The sequence below is a fragment of the Triturus cristatus genome, chromosome 4_2, assembly GCF_964204655.1.
Source record: "Triturus cristatus chromosome 4_2, aTriCri1.1, whole genome shotgun sequence".
Taxonomy (NCBI): domain Eukaryota; kingdom Metazoa; phylum Chordata; class Amphibia; order Caudata; family Salamandridae; genus Triturus; species Triturus cristatus.
Window position 1 is genome coordinate 175,208,011 of NC_140586.1, and position 26,738 is coordinate 175,234,748.

The 26,738-nt window shown below is 43.3% G+C and overlaps 1 protein-coding gene across 1 annotated transcript in view; it reads left to right on the forward strand.

Moving 5' to 3' along the window:
* The window catches only part of LOC146833291 (uncharacterized), a 315,536-nt gene that overhangs the window by 168,750 nt on the left and 120,048 nt on the right, over nt 1–26,738 (forward strand). Inside the window, exon 5 of the mRNA XM_085601001.1 lies at nt 10,405–10,521. Coding sequence (XP_085457127.1) covers nt 10,405–10,521 — 117 coding nt within the window. The remainder of the gene's footprint in view (nt 1–10,404; nt 10,522–26,738) is intronic.

Sequence of the window (26,738 nt, forward strand, 5' to 3'; positions counted from 1 at the left end):
GAATGTGGTGATAAATGTGATATCTTGGTTCATGTCTCTTTCCTTTTAACTGTTTTTCTCAGTGATCAATATGTCTTCCCTTTTAGGATTGGAGACCATTCTTTGGGCTTCTCTTAGCATGGCTTCTGTGTACCCATGACAGCATACTGTACTGGGTATCCTTACAGAGGTCTCAACTATTGCAGATGCACCGCGCCCTCAACAATTCCCCAAATAGGATATTGTTTTTTAGAGTTTTGGGGTAAAAGCTACCTGCATGGAATATGCTGTTTCCCACTGTGGGCTTACTAAACACTGTAGTCGTAAGTCTCGAGTCCTTGACAAGAACTCGTACATCAAGGAAATCAATTTGTGTACTAATCTCACTGGTAAAGTTGAGATTGTTCTTACTTATATCCTCTACAAACTACCTGACTGTCCCTTCATCTCCCTTCGATAGAGTGAAAACATCATCTGAGTACCAAACTAATAGTACGATCCTCCCTGCTTGGTCTTTTGAGTACCTGCTGCTCCCACCAGCCCATAGGCAGATTCCAATGGCTGGGGGTGAAGTAAGTACCCATTAATGTCCCTCTGTGTTGATGGAAAAGTTCGCCATTGAACAGGAAAATGTCCCTGCTCAGGTACCATGCAATCATCTGCAAGGTCATCAAATTGTGTTTGTAATACTTGATTGCCCTTGTTCCTAGGAAATACTGCATTGCCAATTGACCATCTCGGTGTCTGATGCTCATGTATAGAGATATCACGTATAGGTTAATCAGTAGCATACCCTCCTCCTATGCCACATCAAAGATTTTCCTGCCACATTTGGTGTATTTCTGTTCACTAGTTTTTGCAGTAGTTCTTCTTAAAGAAATACATTGAAAATGCATGGGGATTGGAACCCCTCTTTTTTCACAGCCCTGGCTTGAAAAGCTCACCCTAGGCCAAAAAAGTACACTTTTCTGGAAAATTTTCAGAAGATTTGTCAAATGGTACCAAAGTTATTAGCAACACAAAAACACATTTCCTATGGAAACGCTGAACTAACATCTATATAAATATTTTATAATTTTTTTTTTTTTTAGAAAACAGGCTGATGAGACAACATACACCTTAAAACAGGCTGATGAGACAACATACACCTTCTGTAATTTGAATGTGCACTAACACATTTATTTTTTCATTAAGACATTAAAATGTTTCTACTAAGTGACTTAGTCATTTTTTTTTTTTAAAACCGTTTTTATTGCAGAACAGAATAATAGGCAACGTACATTCATAATATTCCCGCACCGCTATTGCCAGTATCATATCTCACGTGGCCATTTAGGCAGTCTTACACAGCTTGTGAGCCCACATCCCAGAGGCCGGGCAGCGTCGTCAAGGATAACAGTATACTGTACCATATTTCGATCTGTACTTTTGCCGCGAACTAAGTGACTTAGTCATGTTTAATTTATCAATTGGAGGATGAAATGCTGAGATGTCCTTGCTGGGTATTAAACCAGTGACCTGCAGATTATATATAAACCCCTGCAGAAGACATATCTATGTACCCATAAAAATCATGTGAATTATGCAGCATGATCCATAGAATATTATGTCTTTATCCCAATTTCAGGAGGCAACATTTATTTCGTAAATTTTTTGGGCGGAGAGACTCAGACTTCCATCCTTAAATTAAGTAACAGTAGCCAGTTCTTTTTACAGCAGTTAGAAAACGCAAAAGTATGGTATTTAGCGCTATATACAAACTGTTCATATTATTTAACTTACTATTCTTACCTGCTGCAAGTTAGAAATGGCCATATGTCAGAAAGTAAAGAAAACCCCCCCCTACTATCAATCAATCAAATCTTTATTGAACAGTTAATTAAAATATTTAAGTACTAACAAATTCTAAAATTGGAAGAAAATGTTTTTGTACAAAGTAATTCATTATTATGAATGCAAATAATTATCAAAGCCCTATAACTTGCCTTTTTATTATACAATAACAAAAAACTTCATACACAAAACCACATGTGCCCTTTTTGTGCAGACATCAAAATATATTAGTTAAGGTGGGTGAATCAAATGTATCTATGGCACACGCTTCAGTCATCCCACTTTTGTACTGCTTTTATAAACTTTACAAAACTGTTGACTTAAGATCACAGCTGTTAAAACACCATTTGATGCTTCATCATGGGCTCTGTATTTTCGGGTGCACGTTTGCTGAGTCTACAGACTCCTTTGACCGGTCTGTATTAGACGTGATTTTCTTCCAAGACCGTCTTAACTGTCCCAGATCAAACAATGCAGATATAACCCCCACCCCTTTTGTTTTTTAAAGCAATTGATCCAAAAAAAGTAAGGACGGGCATGACGATAAACAAAGCAAGACATTGCAAGAGAGGCACTCCTCATCATATCACACAATGCAAAATAAAATTTTAAGGATTTAAATAAAGTTGACATTTGAGGTCTAAAAATGTTAGAAACTATTACACCCTCCTAAATTTACTGTAGATATCTACTAAGATATGAAAGTTTGTATGTTTTAAGTGCATGTAAATGTTATTTGGCTGGACAGCAAACTTACAATTGAAACTCAAGCCATAAAATTCTCTGCAACAAAGCTACAGTGGTTCTGTCGGGTATGTGACCAATTTCTTCACAGAATTATTATTTTCAACAGTAGACAATAGGAACACATGTGGAAACCACTTCATGTATACCGAATTAAATCAGAATATTTATTTAAACTAAATTTATCGGGCTGTCAACAAACACAGTGACAAATAGTGCAGTGAAATAAGTGCTCAGTGACTGTTGTGAAGTGAAAGCAATATATACAGATTTGAATAAAATATGTACAGGTATTCACAAAAGAGATTCCAATTTGTTTGCAAAGGAGGTCAGTACATATATAATCAATGTCTCTGGTAGTGCGCCAAAATGCATTATATTGAGAGTCCAGAGACTCAATAATACTGATCCAACAAGTTAATAATGCCGACGTTTCGAGCCTGATGACAGGTTATTTCTTAGGTGTCATGGCGGGTCTTCCTCAAGGCTATAGATTAGGTACGGACAGCCAAATGCTGAAGTCTGAAATTCTCAGACGCACTCTTCTTCCCGAATCCGAAGAGTATCTGCTGTGAATCGGAGGCCAGTATGGTCTTGATTGGTAACTGGAGACTGGACAATAAATTAGCCATTATTCTGTTTAGAGGCGTGCGATTTTTAATGGCACGTCCTCCACGGAGACAGTCTTGCAACATGTTTTGGTCTATTGCAACCACTAAGAAAAGTCTTGCAGTTGCTACAACCCTCATCCTAGAGGGTGGTCATCAAGGGATTAATTAACTCACCCTTGATTAGGGAAACTCCCTGTTTCTGGGAAGCCCTCAATATGTCCTAAAACGGCTACGATTCATTTAGAATGCCACAGCATGCCCACTTTTCAAGTTCCCAAAATACCTCTCAGTGGCTCCAGCATTGACTGCGTTGCATTGGCTCCCAAAACAAAAAGGATCCATCTCAAAATCCTATACATGACCCACCGAGCGATGCTAGGAAAAGGTCCCCTTCTGATTCGAAGATTACTTTGGCCTTGGAGATCACTACGCTCTGAGAACTCTTTTCTACTGGCCATTCCTAAGATCAGACGGGTTATGTGTGGAGGTTGCCCCTTTGCCTCACTGACTGCTAAGCTGTGGCATGCCCTCCCTGCCAATCTGTGACTGACTTCTAAAGACTCATCTATTCTAATGTTGGCATGGCTTGCCAGCGTCCTGCAGGTGTCCCTGTCTTAGCGCCTGGAGGCCATTCGGGGTAGCTATGTGCTATACAAGATGTCTTGAATTGAATTTTCTTTAATGAGCAAGAGAGAATTATTTTTAGATCGTTTGTCTTTTCGTTATTTTTGTCTCTTCAGCCAGTGTTTCACCTGTAATGGCTTTTGAAAAAGGAGAAAAAATCATGTTGCTGTCACTATGAGCACCTACAAATCTAACGTGCACAGAAATAGTCACAGGTTCAGTCCATGATGATTTAGCCAGTTAGCTGAAGAGCTTTTTTGTGGGCATATTTGCAAGCCCCTACCGAAGCTGGAGCATTGTTTTTTTCAACGCTACAGTGGCACACAATTCTTCACCACATTTACAAGGGCATGCAAAGCCAACCTGCATGGCTTTTCATGGCCTTGTAACGATGGCACTCTTTCACGCATTATTTGGCGTGAAAGGGTTGTTCCATGGGTGTTGCTGTGGGTGTTCCCACTATGGCCGTACTGGGAAACGAAACCGGCCCTGGCAAACTGTTTGACGGCCCCCCCCAGGGGGGGTGCAGCCGAGTCGTTTACAAGGGCCGAATGCTGCCGATTTTGTTACAGGGGGTCGATAATCTTGACCCCGGTAACAAAAACGGCCCCCAGGGGCCCAAATCCGGCCCCTACCCTGGCGGCCCACCGGGGAAATGCCCGGTGCCCGCAACAGCCAGTCCGGCCCTGGTTCCCATGCAATACCCATTGATTCTGATGCATACCTGGATTTACAAGGTTTTGTAAACCTGGGAATACGTCAGATTCCGATGCCTAACCAGAGGATGAGTTAAAGTGGTGCAGCAAGGAGAAATACCTTTATTTCTCCTTGTATTTTGCTCTTTCTATGTGTGCTGCATTCTACAGCACATGTAGAAAGAGGAAAACACCATCACTGATTGTTTTTGAATAGAAAGGGACACCTTCCTGCATAAAAACAATCATCTCTGCAATGCAGGCACTCTTGAACCATGGTGCAAGGGTACCTTTATTGGCGCTAGGCAGCCAATTGTGTGTAAGTGCAGAGGAAAGCACAGGGATGTGTTGCATTGAAAATACAACACATCCCTGCACTTTCCTAATGATGCAGGGCAGCAAGATGGCTTGCACTGCTGCGTCATTTTCTAGTATTTATGCCCCCTTGTTTACATATTTGGTGCACGTTTTGAGTTTGAACATAGATCCTTGAGAAATCCCTATGCCTTCTGACCATTACAGGATGAAACACATGTTGCCTGAGTGTTCGCTGCCTACTTACAAGCAGCTTTGCAGCTGTACATGCATTTGTGAAACTACTGTGTATATTTTGTATCGAAAGGCTGATTGTCCATTGCCTTGTAGTATATGCAGCTTTAATATTGTACATCCACATGAGAAACTATTGTGCTTTAGAAAATATTATGTACATTTTATGACTTCTAGACTGAGATGTGTCAATCAGTCTTTGGTAAACGTGTCATAAAATAATTGTCACTAAATAATCCTGAGCATTTAACCAATTCCTATTATCTTCATTGGTCAGACCAGCTTTCTGTCTTTGAATGTGGCTGAAGCATCCTCTCACTACAAATGCTTATTATATCTAAGTTTAAGGGCTGTAACCTACGTAGGTGCTGTTTCCATCCATTGAACATATTTTATCAGAATTTGGTATTATTGAAGACTGGGTATGAACAAATAGTCCTTCCTGTGTTTTTTAAAAGTTGTTTATTGTGTGCCGCCAAACAGCCTGTCATGACACCATACTACTTATGCCATATGCAAATAAAATGTTCTTTTATGAAAAGAAATGAAAAGCAACCGGGGGTGGGGGGCATCTTAAGAATTGTGGGTGCCCTGGGCCAAAGATATTTTGGGGACCCCTGTTCAGAAAAGTTTTGAATTTAGGATCCAGTTTCAACTCTTTCATGCACTCTTTGGCCAGGTCACATGTGGTTGCATCTAATATTATGGGATAGTGTAGCGTCAATATTGTAACTCAGTAGCAGCTCACTAATATTACTGTAAAGAATCACCTCTGTGACCCCCTCCTATTTCTCATATGTGAGTTCCTGTTTAGGTCTAAAAGAAACTTTTTTATGGATGTTGCATAAAACATGAATATTTCTCTGCAAAATGTCTGAAATAGACTCCCATGCATCACCCAAATTAAAAATAAATTAAAGGAAAACGGTATTTAAAACAATCTGTTTAAGAATTATTCAAGGTCATCAGGGCGAGACTCTCTGCAGATCAGAGCTGGCTCTACCAGGGAGCCCCGAGAAAGGCTGAGGCCCTGGGCCAGGGCCCCCTTTACCCATGCCTTAAAATGTCTCTGAAATAACCCTTTCTTTTCCCCAGTAGAGGGAAAGAGACATTGATTGCAGAAAGAGCAGAATTGTAAGACCTACTCTAGAAGAACTGGTGTGACTGCCACTGACCCAGCACAATGGTAATTGGGACACTGACGGAGTGTGCTTTTGTAAGTGCCAGATTTCCAGCCTCTGTAGGCTTCAGTCTATCTAGCTACATTGCCCTTCTTTTCTCTCACTTTTTCATTTTAAAAAAGGTTAGCAAAATAGTTTTTCCTGTCAGTTTTCTTAATGTAGTGACACTTTTTTAAATTTAAAATAGATTTCTCTTATAATGGAAATTAATGTTAGTTGGCTAATACAGCCTGCAATCGATATTTTAGGGGTTTTGCCCAGCATCTGGCTGCATGCCAGGCTCTGTGCCCTTTGGTCACTCCACATGGCAGAAGTCCTTGGGCAGCAGGTTTGGTGGGATGGGAGCAGGGCACTGGATCTAGCCAGGACTAGCTTTTACGGTGATGCGACCTGTGCAGCCGCACCTGGTGCTGATTTTGATGGGGGACGCTGTGTTTAAAAATAACTATTGGTTTAAAAGCATGTGAACCTCCTTTTGCATTCAGCAGTTTCTCGGCAACAATAAAAATGTAAAAAATAACTGTCGTTATCCCATTTCCCCGATCTTCAAACAGGTAGACCAGGCGCTCCGTATGTTATTATGGCAGGGAGGTGCACCTCAAATGGCTCTTGAGAAACTCCAGAAAGGGATTTACGATGGAGGCTTGGCAATCCCAGATATCAAGAAGTATTATTGGGCCTCTCAACTGTTGGTGATTAATGATTGGGTATACTCAGACTAGGATGAACCAGCCTATAGGGTAGATAGAGATGCGATGCCAGGTATAACTATGAAACCACTCTATACACTCGTAAGCGAAAGGGGGCCTCCCCAGACATACTTCTACTGTGATGAAGTGCTGGACCGAAGCGGAGGTTCACTTGTGAGGGCTAGATGCACTGACTTCCATGACTCACATCAGGCACAAGGATAGACTGACAGAGGTCTCCAAACTGACTGGCTTCTCATGGTGGGCAAAAATAGTTATCAAGCACCTCGGCGATATATGGAGGGTGAACCTTTATTTCTTTCAACACCCTGAGGTAGGAATTTGACATAGCAGACTCCAAGACACTCCACTATCTCCAGCTCGGGCTTGCTCTTAAGGTACACATACAAGAGGGACGATCTTGCCCGATTCCTCTCCCCTGGATGACCGCCTGTTAGCTGACCCTATTCCTCACAAAGGTGTTTCAGTTATCTACAAAAAATTAATGAATAACTCCCCTGACCTGCCGAGCAACTTGGATGGATAATCTGGGCGACATAGCAGATATGGGGTGGGTAGAGGCACTCCAAGGCGATTCGAGCGCGGTTTAGGTTAATACAACTCAAGTTTCTTCACAGAACATTTTATCCCCACTCTCTACTCCACAAAATGGGAGCAGTGGAAGAGCCCTTATGTATAAGGTTGTGGACAAATAGGCTCCTTCTACCATATCCTATGGGAGTGCCCACTGATACACAGATACTTGAAGGACATGCCACTGTTATGTCCAAGGTGCTTTCAGTTGAAGTCCCAATCAAGGCTAAATGGCTGGTGTTGATGATACAGGGGAAGGTAGACTGGCCCAGACATACTGGGATATGGTTTGCAATGGCGGGGGTGGTGGCTTAACAAACCATTGCCAGGAGATGGGGGGCGCGGCTCCGGTCATTGGTGACTGAATGGGATAAGGATCTAGACTGGTGTCGGAGGGAGGAGAAAGTGGTGTATCGTAGAAGGGATAGCCCCAAAAAGTGGGAGAAGATATGGGGCCCTTTAAAATGTATCGGGGGATGGACCTAGATAGATAATTGCCCCTGGATTAATGCCAGACTCTATCGCTAGAGTGAAAGTGAGTAAATGAAGAGTGTACCCACTGTTTGTTTATGTATTCTGATTGTATGAGACATGCCATACCCTGTAAGTGAAGCGAAAACGTACCTTTCTGATAAAACCATGGTGTGACGCATCTCTGCACATGCTATGTATTGTCAACTCTTATATTATGTGCTAAGCATGTTCAATAAAAAAGTTTAAAAAAAAAAAAACATGGTGATTAATGTTCGTACTAGAGAGAGATCTGAATTTTGCCTAGTGGCAGTTTTGACTCATCATAAAGTAGCACGGAGGGTTAATGTGCCTGCTGAAAAGAGCTTGTACAATGCAGATCACAGAACTGAGCGTGAGTGAACTATGAGTAGCGCTATAAAAATTAAATGTATGTCAGAGAGAGGCTATGGAGAGATGAGGTGCACTGCTAGAGAGTGGTGGTGAGGGAATTCCTGGAGAAGGTGGTCATGGAGGGGCACCACAAAATACTGTCGCACCCGTTGCCAGCAACACTAAAGCTGGCCCTGCATCTAGCCTAAGGCCAGGTCTGAGCACAGAGCCCACTGGCACAGGGGCTGACATCAGCCAGAACACTGGTCAAACTATGCATACTGTGCTTTGCGGCATGAGACCGTAAACAGGACCTCACTATAGGCAAGGCATTGCAGCCAGAGCCCGCTGCGCAAGGCCAAAGCCCATTTACAGTCTGCACAAAGACACGGGATTGGTAGCTAGGCCCTGTTTCAGACTACCTAGCTGCACAGGGTTGCATGCTAGGCGCTACAGGTTTGGTAGGACAAAGATGGTACAGGAACCTAGAATCTAGATAGTAATTGAGATAACGGAAGAGAGAGAAAGGGGATGAGACAGAGAGCCGATACACAGCGGGTAACCATTTATTTAAGGTCCAAGATTGCTTTGAGGGGTTCTTTTGACATCCTATATTACTTGGCTGAAGACATGCAGTTTTATAAATATTACCAGAACCCGGAGATAGCAATGTAGGACCATATAATGTGTTGCCATTATGTATACGTTTATTTTTTGGTACTTGGCTAGAAAAGCGTGTTTTTTAACAGAGAAATATTTATTGACGATAGTAAGAAAAGTAAGTGAAATATTGACTATACTATTCGGTCGCCTGCAGCGAAAAAAGAAAGTCCTACTTTATTATGCAGTTAGGAATATAGAATTAAAAAATACGCTTTTTGGGGGTGGGGTGCCTCCCTTCCCCCGTCGATGATTGAATGGAAAGCTGATATGGATTGGTGCCAGAGGGCGGAAGGAGTGATCTATAACAGCAGAGGGTGCCCTAGAAAGTGGGAGAAGATTTGGGCCCCCTGGCACAGCTGTAGGGGTGCAACATAGGGATCATGACTTACTTATGTGCAGCAGCCGCTGCTATGTATTCAGATATTGAAGAACGTGGGCAACTCAGGATTCGCACGAACCGGGGTAATTGCTGTAATGTCCCTGAGCCCTCCAGTCTTTGTGCTTGGACCACTCTCGTAACATGCATGCCGAATTGTGCCATTGTACTCGCAGCGGATTCTCAGACTTTAGACTGTTTGATGAGCTTGTTTAATCAAAAAAAAAATTTAAAAACCCTTTCACTGTTATAAAACACATTCCATCTGGAGAAGGGAGAAGCTGCTGTCTCAAGGGCTCAGGCCACAATGTGCAGTAAATGGGATTAGAAACGCTTAGGTTTTAAATACCCTTCATCGATAGATTAATGATAAAACAAAGGATAAAGGTCAGGTCAAGTGGAATGAAGTGATTAAGCGGCTGTATTGTTTAGCAAATGATTATGGATGAACCCACTAACCATAGAATTTGCAGCATAAATTGCAGGTTTAAACATCTAGCTCAAATGAATCAAAATATTACTGACAGATGATGTGCCACCTAATTTACCGTTTTGACACATATTCAGATACCCCAGCTGCCTAATTTGATAGTCCTATTAGCCCTGATAATGGAAAAAGCTCTGCAGAGGGGTTTGGAGCCCGTCATTATGATGATGGAATCCACGTTTCACAGGCACCCATGAAATATTTTGTATATTGGAGGAGTTTCTGTAAAATATAAGTTTGATACCACTCCTTGTGAATGTGTGTATAAAGAGATATAATTGTACAAATGGTTTTGAGGACAGAAAAGGCTGCCTTTAATAGGCTTATGTTTCCCACAGGCTTGTGCTGTATTCTAAATTCACTCCACATTAGATTTGTGTGCATTAGAAAACTCTGTTCTGCTTTCCTGTACATGTGAGACACATTCTGCTGGTATCGAATTCAGAGAAAATACCTGATTAGCAGTGAGTTTTCATTACATATTGCTCTGTGTAGCATGCTCACTATACAGTTCCTTTTCTGCATTTATTTTCCAGTTCCCTTACCACTCTCCTAGTTCAGACATCGAGAAGGAGACTCTGGAACAGGAGCTGAAAAAATCCCAGACTAAGATCACGATCTTGGAACGCAAAATCGACGCCTTAGAGGAAACAGTGAGTACACAAAGTGATGGGTGAGCAAATCCTAGCACAGGACACTCAATCAATACTTAATACAATTTATATAAGTGGATCAAAACTTAATTTCCACATGGTGCAGCAAGCAGTATATTACTCTCAGATCTGTGGTACTCAATTTAGTGAGCTTTAAAGGATGAAGAGTTGAATGGACCCTGGAAAAATCGAATCAATGACCTGAAGGCTACACACACACTTCTTTAGCTGATGTTCCACCCGCTGAGTTTTTTTATCCTCCATCTATGTAAATCCCCCAAAAATCCAAATAATCCCTTACGAAAACATTGTTGTAAATGTGTGTTTTTCAGATTGACAAATGCGAGGAAAGAGTGAGAAGGAGACGGTGTGGGAGTGATGCTTTTTGAGGTTGTGGCCATGAAGATAAGGCAATAATTACTCTTGACATCAAATGACTTTGTTGCTGTTCCTTTTCTAGGTCTGGCATAAAGACTGGTATAGTTGTCTTGACAGCCTCATGTTGTCTCCCTCAAATTATATAGAAAATATATACATATATAGGGGCTCAAACTAAGCAATCTTTCACTATTGATCTGTTGACATGTCACTCAATTTATACCCCATCCCACCCCAGCAATAGGTATAGAGCACCTGACCAGCCCACTGAAGCCATTGAATCTCTCACTTAGGGGCCTATTACATGTCTGACTCATGGCGGTGCTGCGGTGGCAGTCCATTTCGACTCTAGTGGTCGTGCTGCCTGGAGACTGCAGACTCTGCCAGTGAACTGCCATTCCCTGGTGGTGCGGCGTTCAAACTCGTAATAGGGCTCTTAGAGTAACTGCATTTTTCTCATGCACACATACACATGAAAATAGTTTCCCGAAAATAGAAATTGTTAGACACTTCCCAATGGCTGATAAACTATTTTCATAACTCTTAAGACATTTATTGTAAAGTGCAATGTTCATTCCTCACTATGAACCAGCTTTGATATAGTGACTCATCCTAATGAAAATTATCACAGATCATTAGACTAGCTAGAGTGGATATGCAGATGTTTATCTGACTTGAGAGAGCCCGCTTGTAGGACAGCATCTTCCCCATTGGTGTGTTGTACAAGCACAGTCACAGTCAGTATGCAGAAAACACTTTTCTCAAATCAAAGAATTTTGCAGATGCTCACAAGTCTACAAGTATGCCATTTTCCACTAGCGAAAGCTTCAAAACACTGCAATAGCATGGATCTCCCCTAGAAAAAGATTTACACATCTGCAGTTAAAACCACTCACCCATGGAGTAAGTGTAAAAAACCATAATCAATTAATCAATCAGGATTTGTAAAGTTTGGCTCCTCACCCGTGAGGGTCTCAAGGCGCTGGGGGGGGGGCTACTGACCTGTCTGCGCTCTGGTGTTCAGTCAAAGACCCAAGTCTTGAGGTCCTTCCTGAATTGGGTCAGCGATGGGGAATGTCTGAGGAGGGTTGGCAGGGTGTTCTGGGTCTTGGCGATGAGGTATGAGAAGGATCTTCCTCCAGTTCTGGTCTTCTGGATCCGAGGGACGGTGGCCAGGGACAAATGGGCAGAGTGGTGGTGTCTGGTGAGGACGTGGAATGAGAGGCAATGGTTCAGGTATGCTGGTCCTGCGCCACGGAGGGCTTTGTACGTATGTGGGAGGAGCTTGAAGGTGAATCTTTTGTTGACTGGGAGTCAGTGGAGTTCTCTGAGATGTTTGGAAATGTGGTTGCGGCGAGGGATGTCTGATGTTTTCTGAGGAGTTTCCATGTGACACTAGCATAGAGTGCATTTCCGTAGTCAAGTTTCCGATTAGTGCGTGGGTGACTAATTTTTGGATTTGGTGGGGATCCATGTGAATGTCTTTCAAACAGGCGTGTGTAAGCATGATGAGGTTACTGCATTGATCAGATGGTTCATGGTGAGCGAGGAGCCAGTATGATGCTGAGGTTTCGTGCGTGGTCTGTAGGTGTGGGCGGGGTTCACAGTGCGGTGGGCCACCATGAGTCATTCCAAGCTGAGAGTGATGGTCCTAGGATGAGGACTTTGGTCTTGTCTGAATTAAAGTTGAGGCAGCTGCTCTTCATCCAGTTGGTGACGGTCTTCATTTCTCTGTGGCGTTGAATCTGGCATTGTTGGTTCATTGGTGAGAGAGAGGATCAGTTAGGTATCATTAGCGTAGGAGACAAATTTGAGGTCATAGTTCCTGACGATGGTCACGAGGGGAGTCACGTAGACGTTGAAGAGGGTGGGGCTCAGGGAGGAACCCTGGGGGACTCCGCAGCTGATCTCTGTGTGTTCAGAGAGGAATGAACATTTTCTGACTCGCTGTGTTTGTCCAGTGAGGAAGGAGTGGATCAGGCCCTTGTCGCGGATGCCGGCGTCGTGGAGTCTCTTGATTAGGGTGAAGTGGAAGACAATGTCGAAGGTGACTGAGAGGTCGTGGAGAATGAGGGCTGTGGTTTTTCCTCGGTCCAGGAGTGAGCAGATGTCGTCAGTGGTGGCGAGGAGCGTAGTCTCAGTGCTGTGGTTGCTCCTGAAGCCGGTTTGGGAGAGGCCCAGAACGTGGTTTGCTTCAATGAACTCAGGTAGTTGGGCATTGATGGACTTCGTGATGACCTTGGCAGAGAAGTGGAGCAGAGAGATGGGTCTGAAGTTCTTGAGGTCTTGAAGGTTAGCGGATGGTTTCTTTTCAGAGGGCTGATCTCGGTGTGTTTCCAGTCATCGGGGAACTATTTTAGGAGACCCCACGCTTTGTTGTGAAATGCCCGCCGGGTGGGCCAGGTCCTGGGGCAGTGTACAAATAAAGGAGGGGGTGCACAAGCCCCCCCTCTTAGAGTTTATTATGCCCCGGGAATCAACACCTCCCTGTGGCTTCATTTAAATAAAAGTGCAGGGGTTGCTGTTGAGGCAACTCAAATGCCCTGGGGATTTCCACCTCCACAGGGCAAAATGTTAATTCGAATGCTGGGGGCCCGCTGCCCTCCCAGTCCCCTGCAGCCCCTGGGACCACCACCTCCCCGGGTCTAATTAAGCATAGGTGGGGTGCTGTGCTGCCCCCTTCCTGGGCCCAATAATGGCCCTGGGGACCACCACTCCAAAGAGCCGGCACCTTTGGCTTTGTGGTATGCTGGTATTTAATACTCTGACATCATCAGTGCAATAGCAAACAATGTAAAAGAACCAAGTCCCACAGGGGTATCATGGTCATCATCTTAAAATGATTCAATTCATTCTGACAAGACAGCACAAATAATATAATAAAATAGCAATGCAATTGCAATTGAAATTGGGGTGAAAAGACCCATATACATTACCTACCTCAATTATTGGGATGCATATCTCCCTTCAGTACATACTGGACTGCGCCCCACGAATATGTCCATTTCAGTAGACACTAAATTTGATAATGAGTTGAATCCAAATCAAATCAAAATTGTAAACAACGCAATATGGATTCGAATAGCAAAATAATCATGATAGTGGCCAGGTGGGCTATGCTCTCTGGATAGTACAATTATATAAGTAAGATAATACTGCCACATGTTTGAAATAATTCCCAAGATGTCTGTGAATAATCAAGAACATTGCACTGTAGTTCACTGTAACCCCTAATTCCATGATACATGCAAGGTAAGAATGTAGAATAATCAGTGCCCTAATAGTTCACTAAACTCACTGAATTGAGTACATACAAAAAAATATAAATAATTTCCCGACCTATTACCACTTTAACGAAATGGTGATAGGTAGGGTCCTAGTACGTATGTATATCTAAGGCTCTAACACTGAACATAGCCAAAGTGCAGTAAAAACAATATGGCTTCATTCTCATAAAGCAGCCATTACCCAATCATATACTGGCTTGTCTTCACCATGTACCACAGTATACTGCAAAGATATCACGGTATAGCATGGCCCAAAATATAACTACGGCCTAACTGTATTATTAGAGTGTGGTATCCTTGCATCACTCATGGTGTCGCATGGGCAATGCAATACTTTAGTCAGATTTACAAAATAACGCAAGGTCACCATGCGTGGCCCTGGATTGACTGGTAAATCTGGAGAAACACAAGGCAACACAATTTGCTGTTTTGCGTTACTCTGCACACCATAATCTACATTGCTTTTAAATATCAGATACATCCTTATGCCACGCCAATGTAGAACCTCCACTATACATTATTCCACTTACGCCTCTCCACTGTATGAGACTCCACTCTATACTAGTACACTGTATGTAACATCACTGTATGCCACTCCAGTCTACGTCACTCCACTGTATGACACTCCACTGGGTGCTACTCCACTATAAGCTATTACACTCTATGCCATTCTACTCTACATTACTGCATTATACTCTAGTCCACTGTACGCTATTCCACTGTATGGTACTCCACTGCATGCTACTTCACTCTACTCCACGCCAGTGTATGGCACTCCACTGTAGACCACTTCATTCTAAGCTATTCATTTGGACCCCACTCTAAAGTATGCAACAATACTGTATGTTAATACACTCTATCTTAAGTGACTGTACTCCACTCTGCTCTACACTACTCCATTATATGCCACTCCACTGTACGCTACTCCACAATACACCATTGCATTCTACGCCACTCCACTGTATAACACTCCACTTTATGTGTTGGCACCTCCTGGATGAGTGCTTTAACTTGAATTTTATTATCACGTTGAATGATCCTCAGTTGCTTCTGGGCTTTAAACGAATAGCTGAAATGTGCACAGATTCTTCTGCAGGTGGTCAGTAAGTTGCTGACTCTGTGTTCTTTTATGATAAAGTCTTGAACAATGATGTTAATGCAGTGCGCCAAACACAGGACCCTAAAATAGCCACCATCGGCCATGGCCTTAACTATATTACTGGCATTGTCCGTGGCAACAAAACCAATGTTAAGCCCTCTTGGTCACAGCCATTCAAAGACCTTGCTGTCAAAGTATTCTAAAATGTTTGCAGCAGTGTGGGATTTCTCCATGGCGAACATGGCTACAGTTGCATGTTTCCGAGTGTCATTAAAAATCTCAGCAAAGTCAACAGCTGCAGATATCTTTTCTCTAACCCTCACAGAAGAGATCCAGTGTGCAGTGATGCACATGTAGTCAGTGGCTTGGCAACTGGCCCACATGTCTGTTGTCAGGTGGATAGTGTGAACAGCACCTGTGGCAAAATACGACTGGTTGGGAACCTTCCATTTCAGGCAGATGGCTACCACAAATTAAAAAAAACACCCCTTCCACAAAAGAAAAAGGGAGGAGGTCCAGCGCTAACATTTTAGCCAGCTTTGCGTTTTACAAACATGTTGTTGATTTGTTGCGTTCGTTCTGCCCCTCCGACCTAAACATGCTGGGGGTGGTAGCCTGTTTTCTTTTTTCTTTTCTGGTGCCACTGATGCAAGTGACTTCTTGAAGTCAGATGTTAGGATCAATGCATGCTTTTTCGTTACAGTACTCTCTTGCCTTGGACCCCTTGGTGTCTCAGCCCGACTCTTGTGCCATTGCGATGTTGCTGCTGATGATGTTGGGGGTACCATGCACTGCTGGGGAAAGGGCTGCTTTGTGTAACATAGAAAATGTCTCCCTCTTGTTCACCTTCCACCGTGATCAGATCTTCTACTTCTTCATCCCCTCCACCAACAACACATACAGTTTTTTTGGTCACTAAGGTGCGCCTCCCACTGGATCAAGTGGTGTTTTCTCAGATGAGTTGTTTGGCCTCTGGTACCATAGTTTGTACCATGCTTACCCTGACTAACACCGTGTCCACAAATGCAGCATATAGCAATGTTCACCTCCTTCTTGCTAACTGAAAAAAGTCCTAAACAGGAGAGGTCAATTTTCTGGCACCACTGGTGCCACTTGCAATGTCGGATGAACTGGTAGGTGGGAGTGACGTTTGACTCTCTGCAGTACCTATTGCTACTGAGATGGTTGTGGTGGATGTAGGTCCCTGCCGGCAAAATATGGAAGGTAGAGGTGGCGTTGGTGGTGTCTGTGTTGGTGGTATCTGTGCCACATCCCTCACAGCAATTTGGGATGGGGTAGTGTCGGTCTCCCCTGGGGCGGGACTAATGTCCATGATGACTGGCTCGTCATCATCCTTCTCTTGTACATCTACCTCCATAACTCTAAAGCTTTCTGCAACCTTCCTTTTTCCTAGCCTTGCTTCGTGGTGTGTCTCACTCTCAGACTGAGGTAACTTCCAAGTCGTGTCTAGATCATCAGAAGGGGGGCTTGCAGAAGAAGTTGATTAACTAACCCTCCTTTTCCTTGCTGGGGATCTGGAAGACAATGGATCTTCTGAAAGAGTGTCTGCTCTTCTTCTTCCTCTGCAAGAAGGTCGATCTCCTTAACTGCCCCTAATTCAGGAGGAGCAACTACTATTGCGGGTAGTTGCGGCTGTTGTTTCACACTTATCTGAGTTTCCTGCATTGATTGGGTACTACTGTGCGATAACGATAAGTCAATTTCAACATCACTGCTAGTCGGAGTTGGACTCGTCATTAGACTGGCTGTCTCTGCGACAGACATGGGCTTGTGCCTAGGTTCACTTTTCAAAAAGAAGATGACTTCAACAACCTAACTGATCCTATGGCCAGACACCGTGGCCATGTTTACGAGCACTCCCACACCACAGACAGCGCCAACGTGTGAATAAATTCACTTATAATCTCTTCCATGATGCTTCATTATATGGATAAACTGCTTACTACCCTAATCAGAGGGCCATAAGTGTGGCAAAGTCAAGGGTTTATCTTTCAGGTTGCTGTGTAGTGGTGTTGCACCCACCTCCCCTTCGGATGTCCATTCTCGGGGAGGAATGCATCAGAGATTCTGAGTCTGTGAGCTGAGTTCTGTTCAGGTGTTGTGTAATATCTACTATCCCCTTGGGATAGTGCTTCCCCTGCTCTTTGGCTGGCTGTCTTCGGTGAATAAACTCCGCCCAAGCAGGATCAGACAGAAGCAGTTGACCTCTTCTCGGGCTGAGCGAGGGAATACACGATTTAATGGGATACTAAATTCAGCTCAGGCAATACATTGCCTGACGTTTCCCTAATACTGCAGCCACTGCTGCAAAAGAAGAGATAGGAAGCAAAATCACGAGTAATACGGAGAAGGAAATGTGAAATAAAAGAAAATTAAATGCATGCATAGTGCCAGAGTGAAAGGATAGAAAATATTTTTGAGTAGTTAGAATCGAGTTATACAATAAGGGGTGGTCAAGCAATATTCCATCTGCTTGCGGAACTCCACAGAATTTCGAATTCCACTGAGAGAAACTCTGCAAACTCCGCCCAGGCCGAATTATGAATTGAGCCTTAGGGGTGGGATCCCCAGGACTCATAGTGTATAAATGCAGCCCACCTGCCATTTTTCTGTTTATCTGGATCCCAGAAGAGTCTTGCAGGATGGTGGCATTCTTTTGCATTCTTTTTCTTTTTTGATCCCCCCCATGGGGCATAGGAGGGCAGGGTATCCCTCTTGGACAGAGAATTCAAAAGAAGGCACATTGTTAGTTGTATTCCTTGAATTATATTTTGTTATTGAATTGAGTGCATCATCCGGGTGTTCAGTCAATCTCTAGCCTGCCCCCATATATCATTATTTTTTTATACATTCAGGGCAGTCCCCGAGTCCTGTAATGGCTGCCAACAACATTTTTCTCATGGTGCTGGCAGCCAGTCGGAATGCTCACTCTCGCAGGAGTCTGACTCCTGTGGAGCGAGATGGCCCTGGGTCAATCAGAGCGCTCTGTTTTTAAATTGGCACTCCTACTAGAGTCTCTTGAGATTCTCGGGGACCCAACTGCCTAAAATATATTTTACCTTAAGTTCTCAAAGCGACCGAATGGATGTACACTACACCAACAAAAACACAATATATGGACCAAGATCTAGTTTCCTGTGAAATTTGGTGTCAGTCCGTTCAGCAGTTTTTGCTGTAGTCTTGTCTAAAGAACTTTATGGAAAATGCATGGGGATTTTGTGTTTTGGGATCACTCTTTTTTCTCAGCTCCAGCTTAATGGATCACCCCAACACTTTCCAGAAAGGAGCTGAATTGGATTAACTGTTTTCAGGGAAGGTTTTGTGAATATTCGTCAAACTGAGCCAAAGTTATTAGCAAACCCCAAAAATGTCTTTCTATGAAAAAGCCGAACTGTAACTACCTAGTGGCGACCACCACCACGTAATATGTACAATCATGTATATACATTTACAAATATATATACCCTTAACCAAATATCCAAATATCTTTGTCTGTTGGCTTGCATTTTGCTTCTTCTTACCATAACCCATAGCATAAATCAGTGGGCTTTTTAATGGAGCATAAATATAATGCCGCTCAAATGAACTGTTTCCCAACAATATGGTAGAAGGCACTTGGGTTGACCAGTGATTGCTAGTACTTATATATACCAGGTTGAATTTACAAGTGTTCCATAGTAACCAAGACATTTGTTGAAAGTTGCAATATTGATTCATCAGCATATACCAGCATTGGCATATTTACTTATCCTATTGAAATTAAGCCCAATTTATCAGAGTAGCAAAAGTGGATATGAACAATTTTATGTTGAAGCCACATCCCCTCAACTTAGTGAAGGTCATTTTAAGCAGCTGCATCTTACTCAAGAGGGACATTTAGTAACAACATTTGTTATGACAACATTATTTTGGATATGTTAAGCAGCTGCTTCTGACTTGAGAGGTCCATCTAGTAAAGTTCTGAAGGGTTGCAGTCTGGTGAAAGACTTCACACTATGTGTTTCTGACTCGGAAAGGACCTCTAGTAAATTAATTACATGAAGTAACTGTAGCTATGTTAAATGACAGACCGATTGGCTTTGACAATGCTTGTTTCTGATAGTAGCTGTTTACCCTTTCTCCAAAGGTGGCCATTAATAATTTGGCAGCTCAGGGGGTGGTAGGAGTTTTACAATATATCAGCTCATCTGTCACAATGCCGAAATGCAGTGGCTTTAGTCTGAGCCATGTCAGGAGGCTGTCTTGAGATATTCTTTGATTCACAACTTAAATGGATCGTCGGTCACAGTCATAAATATTAATAGTCTTACCTGGAGCCAGGCAGAATGAGGTACCGGGGACCCCATCCCCTGGGATGAAAAAGGAGATCTCTAGTCATGCTCCTGGGTTTAATAGAGCAGCAGAGTCAAACCTACATACCTCCCCCCCTTGCCCGTCTCTGGTGGGACTGGGGCAGACAGTAAAGCTAGTAGAGCCCTTCCCATGCTCCATTTGGGTAGCGGAAGAGAGTTAAGTTGGTATATCTGATTTTTAAAAGCTTTATGAAATGTGCTTGGGGTTTATGTTGCAGATGATTTTATCCATTTTGGCATCTATATTGGGTCAGGTTTAGTTAGTGTAGCTATGTCTGATTTGTTGGATTTGTTTCCAAAATGGACACATCCAGAGATCAGTGCTTAACTGCTGATTAGGTTGTAGGTAACATTCCCGACGATAATCATGCCTCTGACCCATCTGCCTTACTTGTCTAAGTTTCATTACAGTAATGACAGCATTCAGGTTCTTGTGATTCGAAAGGGCAACTCCATTATTTTTGGGTCTCGCCTAGGCAGCGTACATGCGCTGTCTCTCCAAGACATTCAGTAATCCGTATGGTGATAGTAATCCCGCCTGCTACTTGCCTGCTTCTTGCAATTGGGTGAGTCTGATTTCCGGCCTCCCTATTGGTTGCTGCTCCGATTCGTCACTTCCGTTTTCATCGGAAGCAGCACCGACCAACTACAGTTGTATAGCATTGCAGGGCTTTCTCAGTTTAGTTTAGGGACTACTTGTTTTTTATGCGCCCAATCCACTCAAACAACCCCCCCCCCCCACATTCAAAACATATTACAAGTTCTCCTTGCGGTTATGAAATTTACCGGTGCCGTGCTTTCTTCCCTCCTTAACCGCCCGCACCCCAAACCAAAGGGCTCCAGGGATGTAGGTGACTGACAGGCACGAGGCGCAGTATGAACGGGCATTTTCATTAGCTTTGCGCGTTACTTCTAGGAAGCTACATCGGCATCATGGATTTAATGCCGATCGTCACGTATGGTCCTAATCTCAGCCTGGCAGCCAGCGTCATACACTTTGTGGTGGGCGGCTGCCGCTTGCCCTTTCTTCCCCATAGTCCCCCAGCCCAGGCGTGCAACGCCCATTGCCCCCCCCCTCCTGTGTGTCAGCCCGGGATGAGGCAGCTTCCCGGGCACACACAGCTGCACCGAGTACTTCACAGGTCTTTAAAAGACCATCTGCGAGGCTTTGTTGTTTTTCACTCCTCCTTAGAGCCCCTGCATCTCCACTGACTATCGCTGGAAGAATTAAACCCCCCCCCCGGAAATGTGGCTCTAGTTGCGCATCTGCCCCAGCCCCCCCAGTCATTACCTCTACCGCAGGGGAGACCAGGCCCGTACAACCAATGGACACTCTGCAGCAGCAGGGCCCTCGGCAGTACTCCGTGCTTGCAGCCTCCTGTCCACCCCAGCCAGGTGCACTTTAAAGAGCCTTGGGGGCCGGGGGGTGGGGGGTGGGGCCCTCAGTATTAACAGCCCCGTAACTGGTTCCAGATTTTGACCATTTACTTTACGGACGTATGTAATCTAATGCTGATCGTCACGTATGGCTCCTAATCTCAGCCTGGCTGCCAGCGTCAAGAACTTTGTGTTGGGTAGCTGCCGCTTGCCCTTTCTTCCCCATAGCCCCCCAGCCCAGGCGTGCAATGCCCATTGACCCCCCCGTCGTGTGTGGCAACCCGGGATGAGACAGCTTCCCGGGCACACAATGAGCCGCACCTGAGAACTACAATACCCAGAATGCATTCTGTTAACATCCGACACCGAAGACCCTCGCAGAGTATTTTGCTAATCTTGCTTACATACAGGGCATGCAGGTAAGATACACTCGCCACCATTCTTCCTGCACTCCCTCCTTTGGCAATGCTCAGTGTACAGTAGCTATAGTGTGGCCTGCCATTTTATAAACTGAGAGGTGAGCAAGTGTGGTTAGGATATAATTCTCACCTGATGCTAAATTAACACTTTCAAGGCCCAATCCTTTCGTTCTGCTGTGTAACCATTACTACGGACACAAATTTTACCCATGGGTAGGGAGGATGTCTGTAATTTATGTTTTTGGGAAAATGGAGAAAAAAAAAAAGCTGAAAGGCGTTCGTGTTTTATAAGCATTATTAGCAACTGGATCTTGAACTTACTTGGTGTAAAAGTTATTAAACAGAATGTCTGTATTCATCCTCTAGATTTGTACAAAAATATTTCAAGTTCAGAAGCGATGTTTGGCGAATATTTAGTTTGTGAACTAATCTTGTGAAACGCTTTAAATGTAAATTTTAGGAATCTTCTGTAACTGTCAAAATATCCGCTCCTTAGCTTCCACACAGCTAGTCTTCAAAGCCTTGCCATCTGTTTAAACAGAAGACAATGACAAAGCTTCCTCATTCCAAGGTAAACAGGAAACGTACAGAACAAGCATTTGCAATGCAATCGGTCTCGCATTTGTAAAAGTTAAAGCTAATGCTGTTATAAAGTATAAAGTTGTTATTTATATTTTTGGGTTTGCAGTGGAGTGAGTAATTAACAAAAAAACCTGCACGAGATGCACACATCAAAGAAAACAAAGGCACGTGGCCGCTATTCTTCATGATTAAGGATTTTTTTTTTTGTAATCCTCATTTGCCTCTTAAAAGAAAAGTAGGCACCATTCCACTTGCACCAGTAAAATGGAAAGTATCATGCCCTTCTGTACATTTATGCTGGAAGGAGGGGGGAGAGGAGACGCCTGCTTCAGAATTGTTCCCGCCCTGGTATAAAAAGAAGCGCCGTCTTCCAACCTCGACTCCCTTGTTATCACTCCTCTGCAATCCCCCGTGAGCCGAAGCACAGATTGGGAAGCAAAGAAAAAGGAGAGAAGAGCCAGACCAGCCGTACCAGGCAGATAAGGCATAATCATTGGATATCAGCATTTGTTTGTTGTTCACATCACTCAAAAACAGGAGACCAAAAATTGTGCTTTTTAAAAAACTTCATGTCTAAACTGGCCACATATTTAATAGAAGACACCCAATCAAGGAACCTGGGAGGAGATACAGAAATCCACTGCTTGCATATTTCTCTGCGTGCTAGTAACATAGAGTAAAAAACAGCCTTGCCTTGTTCTCTGTGGATACTTCAAGGGAGTCTTCACAGCCAAAAATAATCGACAGAACTCTTACCTTGATGTCAGAACCCAACATAGAGGACAGAGCCTTACTCACGTCAGACCAAAATATCTGGATCTCAGGGTAATCCACAAACATATGCACGTCGTCTCCTTTCAAACTACCGCACTTTGGGCAGGCAACATCACCTCCTCTCCCGAACCTTTACAACCTCTGTGGTGACCAATAAGCTCTGTGGATGGAGAAAAGGTGATTTCTCCTTAGGTGTGTAGGTTTTCCAATCTTAAAAAGCATAGACATTGATACTTGCCACTTATTTTCCAGCGAAGACTCCGGCAAGCATCATCCCCATAATTCCGTAGGTAATGTAAAAACACCATCCTCCAGCTCAACCAGCAGCCAGTAAATCATCGCCAGTTCTTTTTTAGTAATTGTCTCATCCAGAAGTCTGTCCTCCAATTCATTCGTGTTTCCTATCTCCAAGCTTGCATCTTGGAACCAACTCCGTATTTAAATCTAGATACTTGCTGGTTCGACAGGTAATTACACGTTTCCCAGCTTATTAGTTGCGAATCCAGTGTGATATGGTTCCAGCTTGTTAAGCCTGCCTCTCTCAAAGTCCTGGCCAAAGCATCTTTTGTCCATCCCGGTGAGCCTGGTGAGTCCCAGATGGGAGCCCTAGAACTATAATATGATATCTTAAGAGCTTTTCTGATGCTATACCAGGTCTCAGCTAGGCCTCTCAGGATCTTCATCCTAACTTTCTTGAAGTATTTAGGGTCTGCGTACTTGAACATAAAACCTTGGTTGCCTCCTGGCTCCTGTCTTGACATAGCTCCCAACAGTCTCCCAATTCCGATTGTGTGGGTGTGTTTAATAGCATTTTCCCGTTTTTTAATAAAAAAGCCCAAGAATAAAAAAGCAGGTCTGGCAATGCTAGGCCCCCTTTCACTGCCCTCCTTCTTAATTTCTTCCAGGCTATTCTTGGACCTCTACTCGTCCATATAAAACTGCTAGATTGGCCTTGCAGTTTTTTAAGCGTTTCACTTTCAAAGGGGAGAGGAATAGTGTCAAACAAGAAGGTTAGCTTGGGGAGAATCATCATTTTTATTAGATTAACTCGGCCTTGCAAAGTAAGCTGGAGATGTGCCTAAATTTTTAAAAGCCCAATAATCTCTTTTTGCCATTTCCAAATTAATTTTTGTTAGTTTAGAAATATCATGTGGGATCCTAACCCCTAGATATCTCATTACTTCTTTTTTAGCATCTTCCCCTGTTTCTAGATTCCAGGACATAATTTCGGTCTTGCTTTTTTTTATGTTGTATCCCGATACTTTCCCAAAGTCCGCTGTTAATACCGTAAAACAACTTAAGGTGTTTTGGAGGTTAGTTGTGTAAATAAGAATATCGTCTGCATATAAACCCAGTTTCCTACTCCATCCCGCAAATTGGAAAGGTATAACCTCCGGGTCTGCCCTGATTTTTCTGGCCAGAGGCTCTATGTATAAGTTGAACAGGAGAGGTGATAGAGGACACCCCTGCCTCGTGCCTCTGCTAATAAAAACCCGGTCCGTCAATGAACCATTGATCAATAATCTAGCTTTTGGGGACCTATATATGGCTTCCAATATTCTGCAAAAATGTTGGCCCAAGTTCACTGATTTTGCCACAAACTGTAAAAAGACCCAATTAACTTGGTCAAAAGCTTTAGTGGCATCTAAAGCTATGACCGGAAGTGGAAGCTCATAGGTAGATGCCAGATCTATTGAATCTATCAGAGAAAAAGTTAACTCCTTTAAAAACCTTCCACGTATAAAACCTTTTTGGTCTAAATGGATCAACTCCGCAATGGAACCGTTCAACCTATCGGCCAGTATCTTTGCGAAAATCTTGTAATCACAATTTAATAAAGATATCGGCCGATACGAATTACAGCTAGTTGGACGTTTGCCAGGCTTCAGGAAATATTTGCCTCATTCCAAGAGGCAGGCATTTCTGCCCCGTTGATAAAAAAGTCGTTAAAGATTTCTGAAAGAATAGGTTTTAATGTGTTTGCCATAGCTTTATAGACTTCAAGGGGTAAGCCATTGGGGCCTGGGGTTCTTCCTTTCTTTCGTTGTCCTAATACAAGTTCAATCTCCCCTTCCTTAATTTCCTGATTCAAAAGCCTGTTCTTTTCCTCTGTAAGGGTCTTTCTTGAGCCCTGACCTAACCAAGCTCCAAGCTCATCTTGAGTGGGTTTTTGATCTTCTTTATACACCCTACTGTAATACTTATGAAAAGCCTGCTTGATCTCCTCATTGTCACTAGTAAGGGCCTCTGTGCTATCACATTTGACCTGGTCAATTCTCTTCCTCGCCTGTTCTTTTTTGAGCTGTTGGCTTACTGCAGCCTTCACTATATTCAAAGTGAGCCAGCTTGCTTGCCTCCCATTTTTTTCTCACCCTTTCATGTAAAATTGTCGCCAATTTAGATTTTACTGTCTGCACTTTTTGTAATATATTCTCCCGAGCTTCTTCATCTATCATAGGGTCGGTCAGAACTTTCTCTAGAAACCTGAGCTGGTTCTCTACTGCGGACACCTCCTCATAGTAACAACGCCTTCTTCCAGACGCTATTGTCCCTAATCTGCCTATAAGAAAAGCTTTATAAGCGTCCCAAATTATTCCATATTATTACAACAAAGGACCTGTTCACACGGTGATATCACAGCTCGTATTCCTAAAGCAGTTGTCATACATTTAGACAGTCTATTGAGCCAGTGGTTGCACCATCTGTACTCCTGCAGGAACGGATCACCAAAAAAGAAGGAAAAGTTTATAAGAATTCAAATCTATCTATGTAAACAGTGACCTGTGTCTCTAAATACCCTAAATGTGGTGAAAAGATGTGGAAAAGGAATGGTGGTGCCTCACGGTAGCAACACCAGGGAGGATAAAGCAGGAAGGTACTCGCCTGCTACCTCAAGGTCTCATCATCAGCTACCACCACTCCAAATGAGAAAATGTAAAGAAGAATGAGAGTGAGTAGGAAAAACCCAAAAAGACAAGGTGCTAGGGTGTGTGATAAAGATTAACTGTGCAACAATTCGTGCACCAGATACAACCCCACAATTAGGACCTGGGGATCAAGGTATCGCTCCCCTTGTCCCTATCTAAAAACTGAGCTAGATCACACTTGCTATCAATTTTTATTCTGTGCTGTGTGTCTGCTCATTTAAAACGCCGACATGTTTCATTGTCACAGGAGAGACTCACGGCAATTTCTTCAGGGTCTGTCGCTCCACCCTGCACCAACACTTGTCTATTAAAAACAATTCTATTGGAGGCACAGGGAAACAAAAGATAGACAGACAACACATAACATAATTAGTTGGCATCTAATCACAGAAAAAACGTAATGCAGTATGAGAGACTTCCCTCACTGATTTTTATCATAAAATTTACCGGGATGTAGCCCATCATGGGCATACCTTTACCCTCGAGCACTTATGTATGTGCGTTCAATCACTCCTTCAAAGGCTCTTCCAGTCACTTCCTATCATGAATCTGTAAAGCATAGCAGAGTATCATGAGACCATAGGTGATTCAAACTGCACAACTTCCAACACCTGTATTCTTCCATTATACCCTTAGTCTTAAATGACAGCGCACGTGCTGGCATTTGTTAAGTATATCCACCTATCTCAAGCACATACTCTCACTATGGCATTTACGAGTGGGGAAAAGGGGACTATCCCTTGCTATGTTGTTACTATTTATCTTGAAGCCTTGCCCCCGTTTAGCCTATTTACATATCCCCCTATTTCAAGCATATACTCTCACTATAGCATTTACGAATGGAGGATGGAAACTATCCCTTGCTATCTTGTTACTTAGCGGGACACATTCTCCAGTAGTTATCATTATTTATTCTAAAGCCTTGTGCCCGTCTAGCCTGTTTACAAAGCAGCATGCCCAAGGTAAACTCACCGTGACTGTGACAGTGTCCGGTATCAACT